Consider the following 19,853-nt stretch of genomic DNA (forward strand, 5'->3'; position numbering starts at 1 on the left):
ATGTTGGACCCATTGGCGTCTTGAACCGGCCAAAACTGTAGACAACACTGCTGTTTTTATAAAATAAAAAAACGGAGTATATAGATCCCAATACACATATTTAAAAATATACGTTTTTTTATTAATCAACAATATTCTGAAAACATTACATCAGTAAATACATATATAGCACAGGATAAAGTGAGGAGGAAACGGATGGTAGCGGTGAAACAGAAAGAAAAGTATATATCACATCCCTGGGGCTGCAAGTACAAGATCACTAGTATAAGGATTTCATGTAACAAATGCCACAATCTCCCATAGTTAAATTATTAGTTAAAGTGCCACAGTGCAAAGATATTACCATTCATAAGTACCAAGCAGCTTACCCATCGTGTATGGATGTCTTTCCAAGTTCCACACGCAGCCCCCCTGACGCACGTTTCGCGGTCTGCTTTTTCAAAAAGGGATCTGTTTGTTAACCGCTCTCACAGGAGTTAAAATAGGGCACATACAGGAAGTGTAATCAGGCATAACGGCGCGCACACACCCAGGATCAAGCTCCATTGTACCCGGCGGTCGTCAGGGCAACACACACATGGGGCGGAAATCCGCCAGGTGAAGTCACAAATTATGTGTGTGTAGCTCCTATTGATAACCACCCAGGAAGTCAAGAGCAAAAGATAGAGGGCGCATGCGCGTCTGCCTAAAACCCTCCCACCGAAGACCATAGGGGCCGCCATTTTGTAACGTTGTTGTGTTCCTGATTTTATTCACTAATACGATGACTCTCACGATCCTTGGTGAGGGGGGCACGTAGAATGTGCACTCGACACTGTAGTACACAGTTTTGTGTACTGATTCATTATCACTTATATAATAGCGTCTCCCATGGTCTCTGGTGGGAGGGGCTTAGTTAATGTATGTGGTGTAATTGCTGCTGTAATAGGAAGCAGCCCACATATTATCACTCACAATATGGTATTCACCGTGGCCTTTGGTGGGAGGACCGTGGGGATATATGACTAGTGCATGTTATTGTTTTAACACACAGCGCTTTCGTTTTTCTTTTTTTTTTTTTGGTTAATGTCATCTACAAAATGGCGGCCCCCATGGTCTCCGGTGGGAGGTCCTTAGCTGTATATGTGGTGTACTCGCTTTTGTAACATATAACTGATTTGTATAATATTACCTGGGGTGTGGCAGTTCCCGTGGCCCTCGATGGGTGGGCTATGGGCATATAGATAGTGTGCCTGTTGCCGCTATATACAGCGGCCCCCCTTTTCACTTATCCAGTATCACTTACAAAATGGCGGCCCCTATGGTCAATAGGAAACCGCCGCAGCGCCGGAAGGGGCCCAGTGAGCAGATGAGAAGGGGCCCAATGCGGGCCCCCTCTCTCTGCCCACCGAGTCCGGGGGCACATAAACGCCGCCCGGCGGGCATTCACAGACGATTATCAGAGGGTTAATCTGCGGTACCCAGGGCCCCCCCAAACCACTGGGCCCTGGGCTACCGCCCATATTGACCCTCTGATAATCCGCCCCTGCTTATGAATGGTAATATATTTGCACTGTGGCACTTTAACTAACAGGTTAACAGGTGTTTTAATTACAGCAGGTCCAGTACCCCTCCACAGAGAGAGAGAATTTTAGTCTAGGAAGAGGTTTTCACATGTACCCATTCAGATGGAGACGTTTATTCTCAGCGAGGTAAGGCAAGTTTAGGACCTGGTATAAGAGAGATGCCGTAAAGGGGCTACCAGGTACACATAAAATTGGCCATTTTTATGCGCTAAAAGCTCTCATTTTTCATTTTTCTAGTGCAGTAATGCAGTTCAAATTTCATATTTCAAGTTTACATGTTTTAGCGCTGCAGTGTGCTGCCTTATTTACTTAACTGTATACGAGTTGGCGACTCTAGGTTCAGCACCTGTTCACATTTAGTCTATGTTTGGATGTGCCGGTCAGGTTTTTGAAATGTATTCTTTAGCCTTCTGATCGTGCACTCTGCCTCCTAGCCCACAGGTGTTTTAATTACAGCAGGTCCAATACCCCTCCACAGAGAGAGAGAATTTTAGTCTAGGAAGAGGTTTTCACATGTACCCATTCAGATGGAGACGTTTATTCTCAGCGAGGTAAGGCAAGTTTAGGACCTGGTATAGGAGAGATGCCGTAAAGGGGCTACCAGGTACACATAAAATTGGCCATTTTTATGCGCTAAAATCTCTCATTTTTCATTTTTCTAGTGCAGTAATGCAGTTCAAATTTCATATTTCAAGTTTACATGTTTTAGCGCTGCAGTGTGCTGCCTTATTTACTTAATTATTCCCAATGGTTATTGCTTGCAAGCTCCCTACATCAATTGGGAACTCCCTACATCAATTGGGTCAGATACCTTTGAAATGTCAAAATCACAAGAGCAAGAGCTGTTTCTTTTTCCAATGTCATCTCTAGAGGCGGCCACATATCGTACCCTGAAATGCAAAACGCAACAACTCAACTGTCCAAATTCGAATAAATCTGCAACAGCAGATGTTGAGCTGGTGGAAGTTAATCAAGAGGCAAAAAGTTTTGTCTTATTCGGTCACTGAAAAACATGGCAAAACAATAAAGGGGCAGGTTCTCCAATAGCCCACAGACCTTTTGATTGAGGACATCAAAAAGCCTTTCCAACTCATGACGCTACACTGGTATTAAAAATGGCTCCTGACAGTTACGCGCCTATGATACAAATTTTGCATCTAGGTCCCTTCAGGGTTTAAGCGACACCTCTGATTGATGATATGCAGCATGGTCTCCAAATTATACAGATATTGATTGAAAAAAAAATCAATATCCACCTGAAATACAAAGTGGCATCACAATTGTTAACTTGTCAGAAGGGCTTATCGCATCCTTACACGCAAGCAACAAGGAAGGAGAAACTTGTCCAGACTAGAAGCTTCATCTCTTGACCATAAAGGGAAGCTCAAAACTGACCGAATTATCGAGTAATTAATTGATACACGTTCCACACCCACAGTGCCATATCACTTGGCAGATTTTTCCAGTGGAAGGTAGGACAACTGAATGACAAAACTGTGGCAAATGAAACACATACATTTTTGGGCAACAAGGTCACTTAACTGGTGTATCCACTGCTCAACATTAAAATTGCAAAACCAATAAGGAAAAGTCGTGGAATGATGGAAATCACAGGATGGAGACGTCACTGATCAGTAAATTATGGAAAATGGAAACAACATTTCAAAACATCTGGATTTCTTCAGCATCAAGTATGAGCTACATGCAGAAATCTCCGCACTTCAGCCCCGACTCCTATCAGTGAGATTATTAATGGTCATCTGAGGAAGGTTCTAATGAGAAAAAGGCATTTAAATCATCAAGATCCGCTACTGGTAGCTCCTGTGTAATCACCAACCAATGACGTCCAGATATGCTTGATGGGAGACAAATCTGGAGATACTGCAGCCATGGGAGCACATGCAGCCTGGAGTTGTTGTAATGATAAATGGTTCCTGGGACACTTTAGAGAAAAGGACAAACCACTGATTTATCCACCAAGTCAATGTAATGCCGAGCTGTTAGTGTTCCTGGAATGAAGGTTGAACGGTTCAGTTGCCATCCCCACACCAAAATCTTGGAGTATGACCGATGTGATGTTCCCCAGTGGAGACATCTTCATGGTGCCCATGAGGTCTTTTCAGATTTGAAATAATGGCAGCCTTTGTACAAGGAGCTGCCTGCAGCATCTTCGGCCTTGTCTCCCACCACGCAAGAACATCTAGGAAGTCATTGGTCGGTGATTACACAAGAGTTGCCGGCAGTGGATCTTGAATATCTAGCCAAGAGCATTCAAGCTTCCTCAGCCCACAAATAATCCCCTCACTGATGGTAGCAAGTACCAGGGGTTTCTGCACATGGCTCATACTCCAGACTGAATAAATTGAGAGGTTTTGAAAGCCCTGTATGCATTCCTCCACCATTTGCAGATCAGCAATGTCTCCATCCTGTAATTTCCATAGGTCCAAGACTTTTCCTTCTTGGTGTTGGAATTTCATTGTTGAGGAGTGTATAAACACGGGTTTTAAATATTTTTAGTATAATTATTTTGAAAATTATTATCCTACTATATGTTATCTGTGAATATGGCTGCACATTGATGTTCATTTTGGGAAAGAAATAATGTTATGCTGCATTCTAGTGGATCAAGCAGGGTTCCAGGTGTCAGACCCCACTGATAAGACATTCATAGGCTATTAATATTAAAGACTCAAAAAGCTTTTTATTATTTCTCAAAACCTAAAAAATTAGGATCAGCTGTAAGTAATCCATATAATCGGCAGTGTCATTACTAGTGAATAAAAGCATTACACATTACTTATTATCCCGGGAGAGGAATACGCTTTGCAGTCGAAGAAGAGAGCGGCACTTCCAGCAGCTGATTAAAAACAGTATCTTTATTTATCAAGCCATTAAATCGACATAAGGGATATAAAACTGATGCGTTTCAGGCGTCCTAGGCGCCCTTAATCATAGCGTCTTAGTAGTTGCTATGGACACTGCCTAATCTATGGAGGTCCCAGAACTAAGAGCCAACATCGTAACTAGAGATGGGCGAACCTGAACAGTAAAGTTCAGGGTCTGTACCGAACACCTAGTGTTCATGCATGGACCCTCCTCCTGGACTTCTCCAGGTAATCTGTGTTACTCTTTGGGTTAGGCACCCTGAAATCAGCTGTTTCACATGCTCTCATTTGTTTGACAGCACGAGAAACACCAGCAGCGCTAATAGGCGGTAAGATCATTACCGAGGGTCAAAGAGCTGCGGTTCCCAGCAGCTGTGACCGGTGGTAAAAGGTTAAAAAGTACTACTCTCATCAGCCTACACCTGCTGTCTTTGATAACAGTGAGAGCAGACACCGCTGATGGGAGTATTCATCAAGCTATAAATAAATACATTTCTTTAAAAAATGATGAGGGGTCTCTTCTATTTTTGACAACCAGCACAGTCAAAACTGATGGCTGCAACTCTCAGCTTTAAAGTGGCTGGTTATCAATAATAGAGGGATCCCACACCATTTATTAAAATTATTGAAATAAATAATTTTTAAAAATGGCCATGGATATTGGCCCCCTCAACCTAAAAACAGCAACCCACAGCTGCCCCAGTAAAATGATTAAATGTGCCGATCCTGGCGCTTTACTTGGCTTTTCCCACTTGCCCTGTGGCGTTGGCAACTTGGGTAATACTTGTGGGGTTGATGTCAGCTAGTTTATGCTGATCCTGGACCTTAGGACGTGGATGCAGCGGAGGTCTTTGGCCTGCGAGTTAGTACAATGCACTATACACAGCATGACACTAATGGACTGGGACACTGATTGTGGGGGGCCAGGGTGTGGAGAAGCAGCAGGTCAGTTTTTGATACATAGGTCCCCCCAAAAGAGGTTAATCACACATTGTCCTAGAAGTAGTGCAATCAGTTGTAATCTATAGGAGAACCAGGCAGCGTCAAATTCCCCCCATAGCGCCACTAAGAGTAAAAATTAAGCATTACGTTGTGTGTTGAAAATAATCGGAAGTCTATGTAACAGAGAGCCAAAATGAAATGTTTGTCTATTATATGTGGATGAAGAAATGTACTGATTTTTTCTTTTATGGAAACAGGAACACATGGGCTACTTGCACAGTGAACAAGTCTGTATGATCATGTTCACACACCACCAAGAAACCTGAAGACACAAAAGAGAATAGTAAAACCAAAAACACTCAGTTTGAAAAAATGTTGCAGTAATCCGCAAGTGCTAATAAAAGATGTAAAAAACAGGGTATTTGGTTGATACGTTTTTTGCAAAAAATGTATACTAAGCTGCTCTACCAATCTTCACGGTATACCCTTATCAGAGCAGTCCTAACTAATGTATGCAATCCCTATCTGATGTATTTAAAAACCTGATCATCTGTATATTACCTGTGTGAACAGGGTTCAGAGAGGAAAAATCCATGTGTGCATACAGGGCAGAACAGCTTTTGTGCAGATAGCCCAAGAGGAGTGGTGGAACTCCCCAGTCTTGTAGACACAAGAGAACAATTATGGAAACAGGAACACATGGGCTACTTGCACAGTGAACAAGTCTGTATGATCATGTTCACACACCACCAAGAAACCTGAAGACACAAAAGAGAATAGTAAAACCAAAAACACTCAGTTTGAAAAAATGTTGCAGTAATTCGCAAGTGCTAGTAAAAGATGTAAAAAACAGGGTATTTGGTTGATACGTTTTTTGCAAAAAATGTATACTAAGCTGCTCTACCAATCTTCACGGTATACCCTTATCAGAGCAGTCCTAACTAATGTATGCAATCCCTATCTGATGTATTTAAAAACCTGATCATCTGTATATAACCTGTGTGAACAGGGTTCAGAGAGGAAAAATCCATGTGTGCATACAGGGTAGAACAGCTTTTGTGCAGATAGCCCAAGAGGAGTGGTGGAACTCCCCAGTCTTGTAGACACAAGAGAACAATTATGGAAACAGGAACACATGGGCTACTTGCACAGTGAACAAGTCTGTATGATCATGTTCACACACCACCAAGAAACCTGAAGACACAAAAGAGAATAGTAAAACCAAAAACACTCAGTTTGAAAAAATGTTGCAGTAATCCGCAAGTGCTAGTAAAAGATGTAAAAAACAGGGTATTTGGTTGATACGTTTTTTGCAAAAAATGTATACTAAGCTGCTCTACCAATCTTCACGGTATACCCTTATCAGAGCAGTCCTAACTAATGTATGCAATCCCTATCTGATGTATTTAAAAACCTGATCATCTGTATATAACCTGTGTGAACAGGGTTCAGAGAGGAAAAATCCATGTGTGCATACAGGGTAGAACAGCTTTTGTGCAGATAGCCCAAGAGGAGTGGTGGAACTCCCCAGTCTTGTAGACACAAGAGAACATTATGGAAACAGGAACACATGGGCTACTTGCACAGTGAACAAGTCTGTATGATCATGTTCACACACCACCAAGAAACCTGAAGACACAAAAGAGAATAGTAAAACCAAAAACACTCAGTTTGAAAAAATGTTGCAGTAATCCGCAAGTGCTAGTAAAAGATGTAAAAAACAGGGTATTTGGTTGATACGTTTTTTGCAAAAAATGTATACTAAGCTGCTCTACCAATCTTCACGGTATACCCTTATCAGAGCAGTCCTAACTAATGTATGCAATCCCTATCTGATGTATTTAAAAACCTGATCATCTGTATATAACCTGTGTGAACAGGGTTCAGAGAGGAAAAATCCATGTGTGCATACAGGGTAGAACAGCTTTTGTGCAGATAGCCCAAGAGGAGTGGTGGAACTCCCCAGTCTTGTAGACACAAGAGAACAATTATGGAAACAGGAACACATGGGCTACTTGCACAGTGAACAAGTCTGTATGATCATGTTCACACACCACCAAGAAACCTGAAGACACAAAAGAGAATAGTAAAACCAAAAACACTCAGTTTGAAAAAATGTTGCAGTAATCCGCAAGTGCTAGTAAAAGATGTAAAAAACAGGGTATTTGGTTGATACGTTTTTTGCAAAAAATGTATACTAAGCTGCTCTACCAATCTTCACGGTATACCCTTATCAGAGCAGTCCTAACTAATGTATGCAATCCCTATCTGATGTATTTAAAAACCTGATCATCTGTATATAACCTGTGTGAACAGGGTTCAGAGAGGAAAAATCCATGTGTGCATACAGGGTAGAACAGCTTTTGTGCAGATAGCCCAAGAGGAGTGGTGGAACTCCCCAGTCTTGTAGACACAAGAGAACAATTATGGAAACAGGAACACATGGGCTACTTGCACAGTGAACAAGTCTGTATGATCATGTTCACACACCACCAAGAAACCTGAAGACACAAAAGAGAATAGTAAAACCAAAAACACTCAGTTTGAAAAAATGTTGCAGTAATCCGCAAGTGCTAGTAAAAGATGTAAAAAACAGGGTATTTGGTTGATACGTTTTTTGCAAAAAATGTATACTAAGCTGCTCTACCAATCTTCACGGTATACCCTTATCAGAGCAGTCCTAACTAATGTATGCAATCCCTATCTGATGTATTTAAAAACCTGATCATCTGTATATAACCTGTGTGAACAGGGTTCAGAGAGGAAAAATCCATGTGTGCATACAGGGTAGAACAGCTTTTGTGCAGATAGCCCAAGAGGAGTGGTGGAACTCCCCAGTCTTGTAGACACAAGAGAACAATTATGGAAACAGGAACACATGGGCTACTTGCACAGTGAACAAGTCTGTATGATCATGTTCACACACCACCAAGAAACCTGAAGACACAAAAGAGAATAGTAAAACCAAAAACACTCAGTTTGAAAAAATGTTGCAGTAATCCGCAAGTGCTAGTAAAAGATGTAAAAAACAGGGTATTTGGTTGATACGTTTTTTGCAAAAAATGTATACTAAGCTGCTCTACCAATCTTCACGGTATACCCTTATCAGAGCAGTCCTAACTAATGTATGCAATCCCTATCTGATGTATTTAAAAACCTGATCATCTGTATATAACCTGTGTGCATACATTAGTTAGGACTGCTCTGATATGGGTATACCGTGAAGATTGGTAGAGCAGCTTAGTATACATTTTTTGCAAAAAACGTATCAACCAAATACCCTGTTTTTTACATCTTTTACTAGCACTTGCGGATTACTGCAACATTTTTGGTTTTACTATTCTCTTTTGTGTCTTCAGGTTTCTTGGTGGTGTGTGAACATGATCATACAGACTTGTTCACTGTGCAAGTAGCCCATGTGTTCCTGTTTCCATAATTGTTCTCTTGTGTCTACAAGACTGGGGAGTTCCACCACTCCTCTTGGGCTATCTGCACAAAAGCTGTTCTACCCTGTATGCACACATGGATTTTTCCTCTCTGAACCCTGTTCACACAGGTTATATACAGATGATCAGGTTTTTAAATACATCAGATAGGGATTGCATACATTAGTTAGGACTGCTCTGATAAGGGTATACCGTGAAGATTGGTAGAGCAGCTTAGTATACATTTTTTGCAAAAAACGTATCAACCAAATACCCTGTTTTTTACATCTTTTACTAGCACTTGCGGATTACTGCAACATTTTTTCAAACTGAGTGTTTTTGGTTTTACTATTCTCTTTTGTGTCTTCTGATTTTTTCTTTTGTCTATGAACGCGGTAAGCACAGTTACTTTTCAACTTATTCCTATATTTTATGACTGATTCCGTTTTCATAAACTGTTTTGATAAATGTATTCGGACACCTATGTTCTCAAACAAGGGGAGGTTTGGTGATATCCCATTATACACCCATAGACATTAATGTGAAGTCAATCCCTCCGGCTCACGCTCTTCTTGGAAGGTTTCAACAAGATTGTGGAGCTTTTTATGGGAATTTTTGCCCCTTCATCCAGAACAGCATTTGTGAGGCGAGACCCTAATGTTGGGGAGAGGCCGGGCTCACAATCTCTGATCACGTTCATATCACAGGTGTTGCATGGGGCTGAGGTCCGGCCGCTCGTGGTCTTCCACCAAACCCCCCCCCCCAACCATGTTTTTATGGACCTTGTGCACTTCGCACAGTCATGGGGAACAGAAAAGGGTCTTCCTCAAACTGTTCCCATGAAGTTGAATTGTCCATAATATCTTGTGCTGAAGCATCTCTTCACTGAATTGAAGGGGCTGAGGCCTGATAACAGCCCAGAACATTATCCTCCTCCACCATCTGTACAGCGGGCACAATGCAGTCAGGAGGTAACATTCTCCTGGCATTTGTCAAACCCAGACTGATCCATCAGATGCCAGAAAGAGAAGTGTGATCCATCACTGCACAGAACACGTTTCCCCCAGAGTCCAGTGCTAGAGGCTTTACACCACTACATCTGACGCTCGGTATTGTGCTTGGTGATGTAAGGCTGCATGCAGTGGTGATTCCTTCCACTTCTCGATTATATACTCCTGTAGAATGTAAGCCCGCAAGGGCAGGGTCCTCGCCCCTCTGTATCAGTCCGTCATTGTTAGTTCGTTTACTGTATGTGATATTTGTAACTTGTATGTAACCCCTTCTCATGTACAGCACCATGGAATCAATGGTGCTATATAAATAAATAATAATAATAATATCACTCACAGGTGATGGGGGAAGATTTAAGAAGAAAGAAATATCTTGTTACATCGGAGGATCCTATTACAGGAACATGCTGGTGTCATTTAGCACTTTACCACCAGCCGTTCTGTCACACGTTAGTAATGTCAGATGGCATGGTGAGGTGCCAGAGGTTATACACTGGGGACGAGAGGCAGGATGTTATACACCTGGGGATGAGGGGCCAGATGTTATACACTGGGGGCGAGGGGCCAGATGTTATACACTGGGGATGAGGGGCAGGATGTTATACACTGGGAGATGAGGGGCTGTATGTTATACACTGGGGATGAGGGGCAGGATGTTATACACTGGGGGATGAGGGGATGGATGTTATACACTGGGGGCGAGGGGCAGGATGTTATACACTGGGGGCGAGGGGCGGATGTTATACACCTGGGGATGAGGGGCTGGATGTTATACACTGGGGGATGAGGGGCTGTATGTTATACACTGGGGACGAGGGGCTGGATGTTATACACTGGGGGATGAGGGGCTGTATGTTATACACTGGGGATGAGGGGCTGGATGTTATACACTGGGGATGAGGGGCTGGATGTTATACACTGGGGACGAGAGGCTGGATGTTATACACTGGGGGCGAGGGGCAGGATGTTATACACTGGGGGCGAGGGGCGGATGTTATACACCTGGAGATGAGGGGCTGGATGTTATACACTGGGGGATGAGGGGCTGGATGTTATACACTGGGGGCGAGGGGCAGGATGTTATACACTGGGGGCGAGGGGCGGATGTTATACACCTGGGGATGAGGGGCTGGATGTTATACACTGGGGGATGAGGGGCTGTATGTTATACACTGGGGACGAGGGGCTGGATGTTATACACTGGGGGATGAGGGGCTGGATGTTATACACTGGGGGCGAGGGGCAGGATGTTATACACTGGGGGCGAGGGGCGGATGTTATACACCTGGGGATGAGGGGCTGGATGTTATACACTGGGGGATGAGGGGCTGTATGTTATACACTGGGGACGAGGGGCTGGATGTTATACACTGGGGGATGAGGGGCTGGATGTTATACACTGGGGGATGAGGGGCTGTATGTTATACACTGGGGACGAGGGGCTGGATGTTATACACCTGGGGATGAGGGGCTGGATGTTATACACTGGGGGCGAGGGGCTGGATGTTATACACTGGGGGCGAGGGGCGGATGTTATACACCTGGGGATGAGGGGCTGGATGTTATACACTGGGGGCGAGGGGCTGGATGTTATACACTGGGGGCGAGGGGCTGGATGTTATACACCTGGGGACGAGAGGCAGGATGTTATATACTGGGGACAAGAGGCAGGATGTTATACACTGGGGGCGAGGGGCTGGATGTTATACACTGGGGGCGAGGGGCAGGATGTTATACACTGGGGGATGAGGGGCTGGATGTTATACACTGGGGCCGAGGGGCTGGATGTTGTACACCTGGGGATGAGGGGCTGGATGTTATACACTGGGGATGAGGGGCAGGATGTTATACACTGGGGACAAGAGGCAGGATGTTATACACCTGGAGATGAGGGGCTGGATGTTATACACCTGGAGATGAGGGGCTGGATGTTATACACCTGGGGATGAGGAGCTGGATGTTGTACACTGGGGGATGAGGGGCTGGATGTTATACACCTGGGGATGAGGGGCTGGATGTTATACACCTGGAGATGAGGGGCTGGATGTTATACACTGGGGACGAGAGGCAGGATGTTATACACCTGGAGATGAGGGGCTGGATGTTATACACTGGGGGATGAGGGGCGGATGTTATACACCTGGGGATGAGGGGCTGGATGTTATACATTGGGGATGAGGGGCAGGATGTTATACACCTGTGGATGAGGGGCTGGATGTTATACACCTGTGGATGAGGGGCTGGATGTTATACACTGGGGATGAAGGGCTGGATGTTATACACCTGGGGATGAGGGGCTGGATGTTATACACCTGGGGATGAGGGGCTGGATGTTATACACCTGGGGATGAGGGGCTGGATGTTATACACTGGGGATGAAGGGCTGGATGTTATACACCTGGGGATGAGGGGCTGGATGTTATACACCTGGGGATGAGGGGCTGGATGTTATACACCTGGGGATGAGGGGCTGGATGTTATACACCTGGGGATGAGGGGCTGGATGTTATACACCTGGGGATGAGGGGCTGGATGTTATACACCTGGGGATGAGGGGCTGGATGTTATACACCTGGGGATGAGGGGCTGGATGTTATACACTGGGGATGAAGGGCTGGATGTTATACACCTGGGGATGAGGGGCTGGATGTTATACACCTGGGGATGAGGGGCTGGATGTTATACACTGGGGATGAGGGGCTGGATGTTGTACACTGGGGATGAGGGGCTGGATGTTGTACACTGGGGATGAGGGGCTGGATGTTATACACTGGGGGCGAGGGGCCGGATGTTATACATTGGGGAGAGAGGGGCCGGATGTTATACACTGGGGGATGAGGGGCTGGATGTTATACACTGGGGGCGAGGGGCAGGATGTTATACACTGGGGGCGAGGGGCCAGATATTATACACTGGGGGCGAGGGGCCGGATGTTATACACTGGGGGTGAGGGGCCGGATGTTATACACTGGAGTTTGCAAGGGGCTGGATGTTACACTCCTGGCATTCTTCAAACCCAGACTGATCCATCAGTTTGCCAGATAGAGAAGTGTGATCCATCACTGCACAGAACATGTTTTCCCCTGTGTCCAGTGGTGTAGGCTTTACACCACTCCATTCAACACTCGGCATTGTGCTTAGTGATGTAAGGCTACTTGCAGTTGTGGTCCACTTCTTTCCACTTCTCAAAAATATCACTCACGGGAGATGGAGGAGATCACCGTGTACGAGGGGCAGAATGTTATACACTGGGGGCGAGGTGCCAGATATTATACACTGGGGGGAGAGGGTCCGGATGTTATAAACAGGGGGTGAGGGGTGCTGAATGCTATACAATGGGGATGAGGGGCAGGATGTTATACACTGGGGATGAGGGGCTGGATGTTATACACTGGGGGCGAGGGGCAGGATGTTATACACTGGGGGCGAGGGGCCAGATATTATACACTGGGGGCGAGGGGCCGGATGTTATACACTGGGGGCGAGGGGCCGGATGTTATACACTGGAGTTTGCAAGGGGCTGGATGTTACACTCCTGGCATTCTTCAAACCCAGACTGATCCATCAGTTTGCCAGATAGAGAAGTGTGATCCATCACTGCACAGAACATGTTTTCCCCTGTGTCCAGTGGTGTAGGCTTTACACCACTCCATTCAACACTCGGCATTGTGCTTAGTGATGTAAGGCTACTTGCAGTTGTGGTCCACTTCTTTCCACTTCTCAAAAATATCACTCACGGGAGATGGAGGAGATCACCGTGTACGAGGGGCAGGATGTTATACACTGGGGGCGAGGTGCCAGATATTATACACTGGGGGGAGAGGGTCCGGATGTTATAAACAGGGGGTGAGGGGTGCTGAATGCTATACAATGGGGATGAGGGGCAGGATATTATACACTGGGATGAGGGGTAGGATGTTATATACTGGGGGGAGAGGGGTCGGATATTATATACTGGGGGAAGAGGGACAGGATGTTATACACCAGGGTGTGAGGGGCAGGATGTTATTCATCGGGTGCGGGGGAAAGGATGTTATACACTGGGGGGAACTTGTACTGGATGTTATACACAAGGGGCAATGAAACTAAGTGAGAAACTGTAATTCAGTGATTAAGACGTCTGACCTTATACTTTTCTCCATATATCGAATGTCAGAAGTTGTCTTGATTTCCACTTGAAAAAATTCCCAATTTTTTTTCGTCCCTGTTCGAATCGCAGAACATATCTGCAATTTACCTTTCATCACCGAGGAGGCGCTGGGCTTTGTAAAAGCTGATAATATTTACAGCGTCCATAAAGCCGTGTCTGGCAGTTTAAATGCGCTGCAGACACCTTCCCATTGTGGCTTCTGTTCAGGACCCCTAAATCTTAATTTTCACACCCCTCCGGGGCAAAGAAGCCCGGGCGAGTTAACTGTTTTATCATCAGGAAAAAGGATGTTAATAAAGAGGAAACTGTGGAATTTACGAGCATTGTTTATAGCATGTTACACTTTTACAAGAAAACTCCCCGGCACACTCTGGACCCGGCACTCTATAATTTGGTAAGGAAGCCGTAAAATTGAACTTGTTGAAATAAACCAGTTTTCAAAGTAACACGAACGTAATTGGAAAATTAGACTCATGTGCTGGGCTTCAGATGGCGGCTGCCGCTTTTCTGTAAGTGCAGGAGACTCCTCGCTAGAAGACGTACAAGATCGCGGAAGACGGAATTAGTTATACAACAATATCAAAGCCGCAGAGCCGCGGATGTTTGCGAGGAGACAAGCAGAAAATAACAGTGCCCATAACAGGCTTATGTGTGTTATTGTAACCCCCGAAAGTCAATTTATGGGATGTCTGGACGAATTTTGCATGGATTTCAGCTGTGCGTACACAGGTTATATGGACGGCGGAGAGACTGCTATTTTCAAGGAGTTGTTCAGGACTATCTCCGTAGAACGGGTCATCATTGTCGGATTGGCGGGGGTCCGACATCGGCACTCTCACAGATCAGCTGATATCAGGTTCAGGAAGTAAATAATGGGTCCAAAACTATGAAGTGGTCGATTTTGGGTATCGCAACTCAGCTCCTATTCACTTCAATGACAACTTACCTGAAAAATCAGAGAACGGCCACAAGACAGCGTGCCGAGCTGTGGTTACTTCAGAAGGACATGGGATCCAAGGATCAGTTGGAGTGCCGGACGTTGGACCCCACCTATTGTCCTAACAATATCAAAGTCTTTGCAACCCCGTTAAAAGGAGGGGTCATCCAAGAAAAAAAAAACATTTTACAATCATATGGGACCCCCACTGATCCAGAGAACAGGAATGGAGCAGTATTCAGCATGTGCGGCCACCACTCCTATAGTCAATGAATAGAGTCGTGGTCTTTGTCTTTAGAGTTGGACACAAAGATTCATATGACCCTGATCCAAAGGCCACATTGGTGGTCAGACCATAGACGCATTGACCTGAAAACCACTCCTATAGTCAATGAAAGGAGTTGTGGTCTTTGTCTTTAGAGTTGAACACAAAGATTCAAATGACCCTGGTCCGAAGGCCACATTGGTGGTCAGAACATAGACCCGTTGACCTGAAAACCTCTTTGTACCTGTTGGCATCCCCGGATCCTCCTCTGATTAGTAGACCTGGAGTGACATCAGCTTTGCCGCACATGACCTCTACCGCTCCTGCTAATTAGAAGAGGAATCGGGGATTCCAAAGCATAGGAGGAGGATCGTAGGGATCTGGTCAGACAGATATGGACTACCAATGAAGTCGCTGGCCCAGGGACCTACAAATGTTTCTGCTCAAGTTTATGGGTCGCACCTGCTCAGTACTGCTCCGATAACTCAACTCTCATGCTCGATGAGGGCTCCCGGCCGTCTGAGGGTCCCCCTAAGGATCATACATATATCACTTTGGGTAAAGGATATATGTAGTTTATGGGACAACCCTTTTAAGGTTGGGACTGACATTAATTTCTAACTGATGAGGCTTGGGAGTGTGAACGGGGCATATGACCTGGGTCCTGGGTGCAAGAGGAGGCTCCAAAAAGCCCATCAGGGTGGCAGATCGGGGCATTCAGACACAGGGCACAGGGAGAAAATAGAATCAAAATGACTGAAAGTCAGTCGGTGTCACTAAGACCGGCAAAGCAAGCTGAGAGTTACCATTTTATGTATACAGCTCCAATGCAGAGCTATGGTTATGTTTCCAAACTATGAACAAAACTCTGGGCTGGCTGATCCCGCAGTCGTGTGTTACTTTCATCTGCATCCTCCTCTTGCTGAACAATGGAAAGATGAGACACATGGAAGGGAGAATGACGGCAGGATAAAGTATGTAGGACTGTAACCATGGAGACCTATTGGTCTGCACAGGATCTGTACACACAAATTAAAGGACTTGGAATCAAGTATGAAATGTTTGTATACATGCAATATAGCATTTATAATATATTTTGTACCTACGGTGTCTCATATTTATCTATCTACAGTGAAATATAAAAGTTTGGGCACCCCTGGTCAAAGTTACTGTTATTGCAAATAGTTAAGCAAGTTGAAGATTAAATTATCTCAAAAAAGGCCTAAGTTAAAGATGACACATTTCCTTTCTATTGTAAGCATGAAATATATATATTTCCATCGTTTACATTTTAAAAATTGCAAAAATGGAAAATGGACACATGCAAACGTTTGGGCACCCTTGGAGCTTTGTGTGCTCAGATAACTTTGACCAAGGTTTCAGACCTTAGTTATCCTGTTAGGGTTATGGCTTGTTCACTGCCAAAAATCAGCCATGGGTTCTTCTAAAAAGCTGCCGAGCACTCTGAAAATGAAAATGGTGGAGGCCCACAAAGCAGGAGAAGGCTATAAGAAGATAGCAAAGCGTTTTCAAGTTGCCCGTTCCTCAGTTTGAAATGCAATTAGAAATGGCCATTACCAGGAACAGTGGAGGTCAAGATAAGGTCTGGAAGACCAAACAAAATTTCAGTGAGAGCTGCTCGTAGGATTGCTAGAGAGGCAAATCAGAACCCCTCGCCTGACTGCAAAAGACCGTCAGAAAGATTTAGCAGACACTGCAGTTGTGATACATTGTTCTACTGTTCAGAGACACCTGCACAAATTGGCTGCACAACTCTCGACTGGCTGCAAAAGTGATTACAAGCTGTGACACTTACAAAAAGGGTTGCTACTAGGTACTAACCATGCAGGGTGCCCACATTTTTGCATTGGCCCACTTTTCTTTTTGTAATTTTTAAAATGTAAAAGATGAAAATATATATTTATTTTTTGCCTAAATATATACAGTTGCACAGAAAAGTTTGAGCACCCCTAGTCCAAATTACCGGAATTCTGAACAGTAAAGCTGTTCAAAGTTATCTGAGTGCACAAATCTCCAAGGGTGCCCTAATCTTTTACATCAGCCCATTTTGCTTTTTGTAATTTTTGGGCAAAATATATACCGTATTTTCCGGCGTATAAGACGACCCCCAAACTTTTCCAGTTAAAATATAAAATCTTCTTAAAAGTCGGGGGTCTTCTTATATGCCATGTGTCGTCTTATAGGGCCGGTGACTAATGTGCCTTTTGGGGGGGAGTGGTCCCGATAACGAAGAGGGGGCATCCCACAGGAAAGTGTGAGTGGAGTATCCCCCTATTACCTCATTGTATCAACGTGGGGTCTCTGTGCTGAGGAGCGGCGGCTGCTCCTCTTTGTGCCGCGTGGGTGCTGTGCTGTGGGGCGGCGGCTCCTCTTTGTGCAGTGTCAGGGCTCTGTGATGTGGGGCGGCGGATCTTCGTGCAGAGTCGGGGCTCCTCCGGCATTTCCTCAAAGCCCGGAGGCACCGGCAGCTCCATTGCTGCGATGCGGTGGCCTCCGGGGAAAATGGCCGCTGGGGGCGGCGCATGCTCAGATTCAGATCTTGTCTCCCGAGGAAATGCCGGAGGAGCCCCGACTCTGCACGAAGATCCACCGCCCCACAGCACAGAGCCCTGACGCTGCACGAAGAGGAGCCGCCGCCCCACAGCACAGCACCCACGCGGCACAAAGAGGTGCAGCCGCCACCGCTCCCCAGCACAGAGACCCCACGCTGCTACAATGAGGTAATAGGGGGATACTCCACTCACACTTTCCTGTGAGATGCCCCCTCTTCGTTATCGGGACCACTCTCCCCCCACCCACCATATATTGGTCCGCACCCGGCGTACAAGACGACACCTGGCATATAAGACGACTCCCGACTTTTAAGAAGATTTTCAGGGGTTAGAAAGTCATCTTTTACACCAGAAAATACGGTGTACATATATATATATATATGTATATATATATATATACACTGTATATACTGTATATACAGTATATACTTAGAAGGTTTCAGCTGGTCAGTTGTTAATCACGTGATGTCATAGACCTAATGGACAAGAGAATAATCATCTGGATAGAAATGTAATAAGAGCAATTGTAAGTGCATAGTGCTATATAATATGATGATTGCAAAAATATTAAGAGGATACAAACTTTGATGGGAGGAGGAGGAGGGCTTCTTTAAAATCATTTTACAATTATCAGCAACAAAGGAATCTGCTATGAGATTTTTCTAGAATTCCCTTTTGTGAGTAGTTTGCTGTTGAGGCTGCACACAATAAATATATTAATATATTCCTCCTAGAGGCAGCCACACGGCTCCGTATCTCCAGATATTACCGAGCGCAAGACACTGGGAATGGGAACAAGAGAGCAGATAAATACCTGCCGGTGATGTAACATTGAATATTAAGCACCAATTTGATCTGGAGCTTGAGACAGCCAAGTTGGAAAAGTTTCCCCATCCGTCTTCTATTACCACCGTCGTGCGCCCTGTAACGGTAAAAGAAAAGGTCTCAGGCCGAGTGCACTAATCGGGCCCAGATTGTGTCTAAGTCTTCCAATAAGGCACGAGAACGGGAAATTTTTGATGATTTTGGATTTTTTTTCAGAAATAAATAGTTATATATTTTTAGTTTGTTTTTGCTTTTTTAAATTTTTATTTATGGCACTAACTATTTCAGTGCTGAAGTGACCTAGAAACAAAAGGCTGAATGGTCTCTGCTCACACCATCCATACACCCCTTTTTTCTTTTGTATTTTCCTCTCTCCTTCCAAGAGCTGTAATCTTTTTATTTTTCTACAAATATATCCGTATGTGTGATTGTTTTTGCAGAAAACGTTGAAATATGCCAATTATTTTCTCATACAATGTACTTGAAAACAGTAAAAAAAAAAATACCTCCAATTTCGGTGAAAAAATTGTCACCATTGTTTTTGGGGCTTTGTTTTTATAACATTCACTGTGCTATGAAAATGACTTGATAACATGATTTTCCAGGTATGATTACGATGATACCACTTTTTTAAAACCCTGCTGTTGTCTTCGGTCTCCGGAGACCGATTTTGAACTTTAGTATTTTTTGGGGTGTTCAAGATGCGGTTCTGAAACTTGTGGTTGATTGACTTAAATGAGGATGGGTCGGTCGGCCACTGGTTTCAGAGCCGCATCTTGAATATTTTAAAGAATATTGAAGTTCAAGGTCGGTCGTTTTTGACCGAAGACAACAGCAGGGTTAAGTGATGACAAAAATTCAGAAATTCATTAAAGAAAAAAATGTTTGTTTCACTACTTTCTGAGACCCGTAATTTACCCCAAGTAGATCTAGTGGCGTGTAGTCATGTGCCATCACTGGTGGTAAAAAGAACAGGGTCATGTTATTAATGCTGCCCACTTCACTAGCATGAATTACTTCTCTGAAATGGTTCTTGCTGGAGACCATTGCCAGAGACCAGACTAGTCTGACGCCACCCCCGGCCGGCTCTTACCAGCACTGCTAGAGGTGATTGACAGGTCTCTACCATGTGTACATGTAAAGTAGGAGACTGAATGCAAAGCACAGGAAACTTGAGGCATGAATCCTCAATGAACAGTTTAATCCTTTCAATAAACCATGAAACAATACAATTAGAATAGTGGGGAAAGTTACTCAAGAAATATGCTAATGTTAT

The 19,853-nt window shown here is 44.5% G+C and overlaps 1 protein-coding gene across 1 annotated transcript in view; it reads right to left on the reverse strand.

The window, feature by feature from the left end:
• Nucleotides 1-19,853, reverse strand: part of PKHD1 (PKHD1 ciliary IPT domain containing fibrocystin/polyductin) — a 918,515-nt gene that overhangs the window by 51,867 nt on the left and 846,795 nt on the right. Inside the window, exon 63 of the mRNA XM_069726855.1 lies at nt 18,567-18,674. Coding sequence (XP_069582956.1) covers nt 18,567-18,674 — 108 coding nt within the window. The remainder of the gene's footprint in view (nt 1-18,566; nt 18,675-19,853) is intronic.

Source organism: Ranitomeya imitator, chromosome 5, assembly GCF_032444005.1.
Source record: "Ranitomeya imitator isolate aRanImi1 chromosome 5, aRanImi1.pri, whole genome shotgun sequence".
Taxonomy (NCBI): domain Eukaryota; kingdom Metazoa; phylum Chordata; class Amphibia; order Anura; family Dendrobatidae; genus Ranitomeya; species Ranitomeya imitator.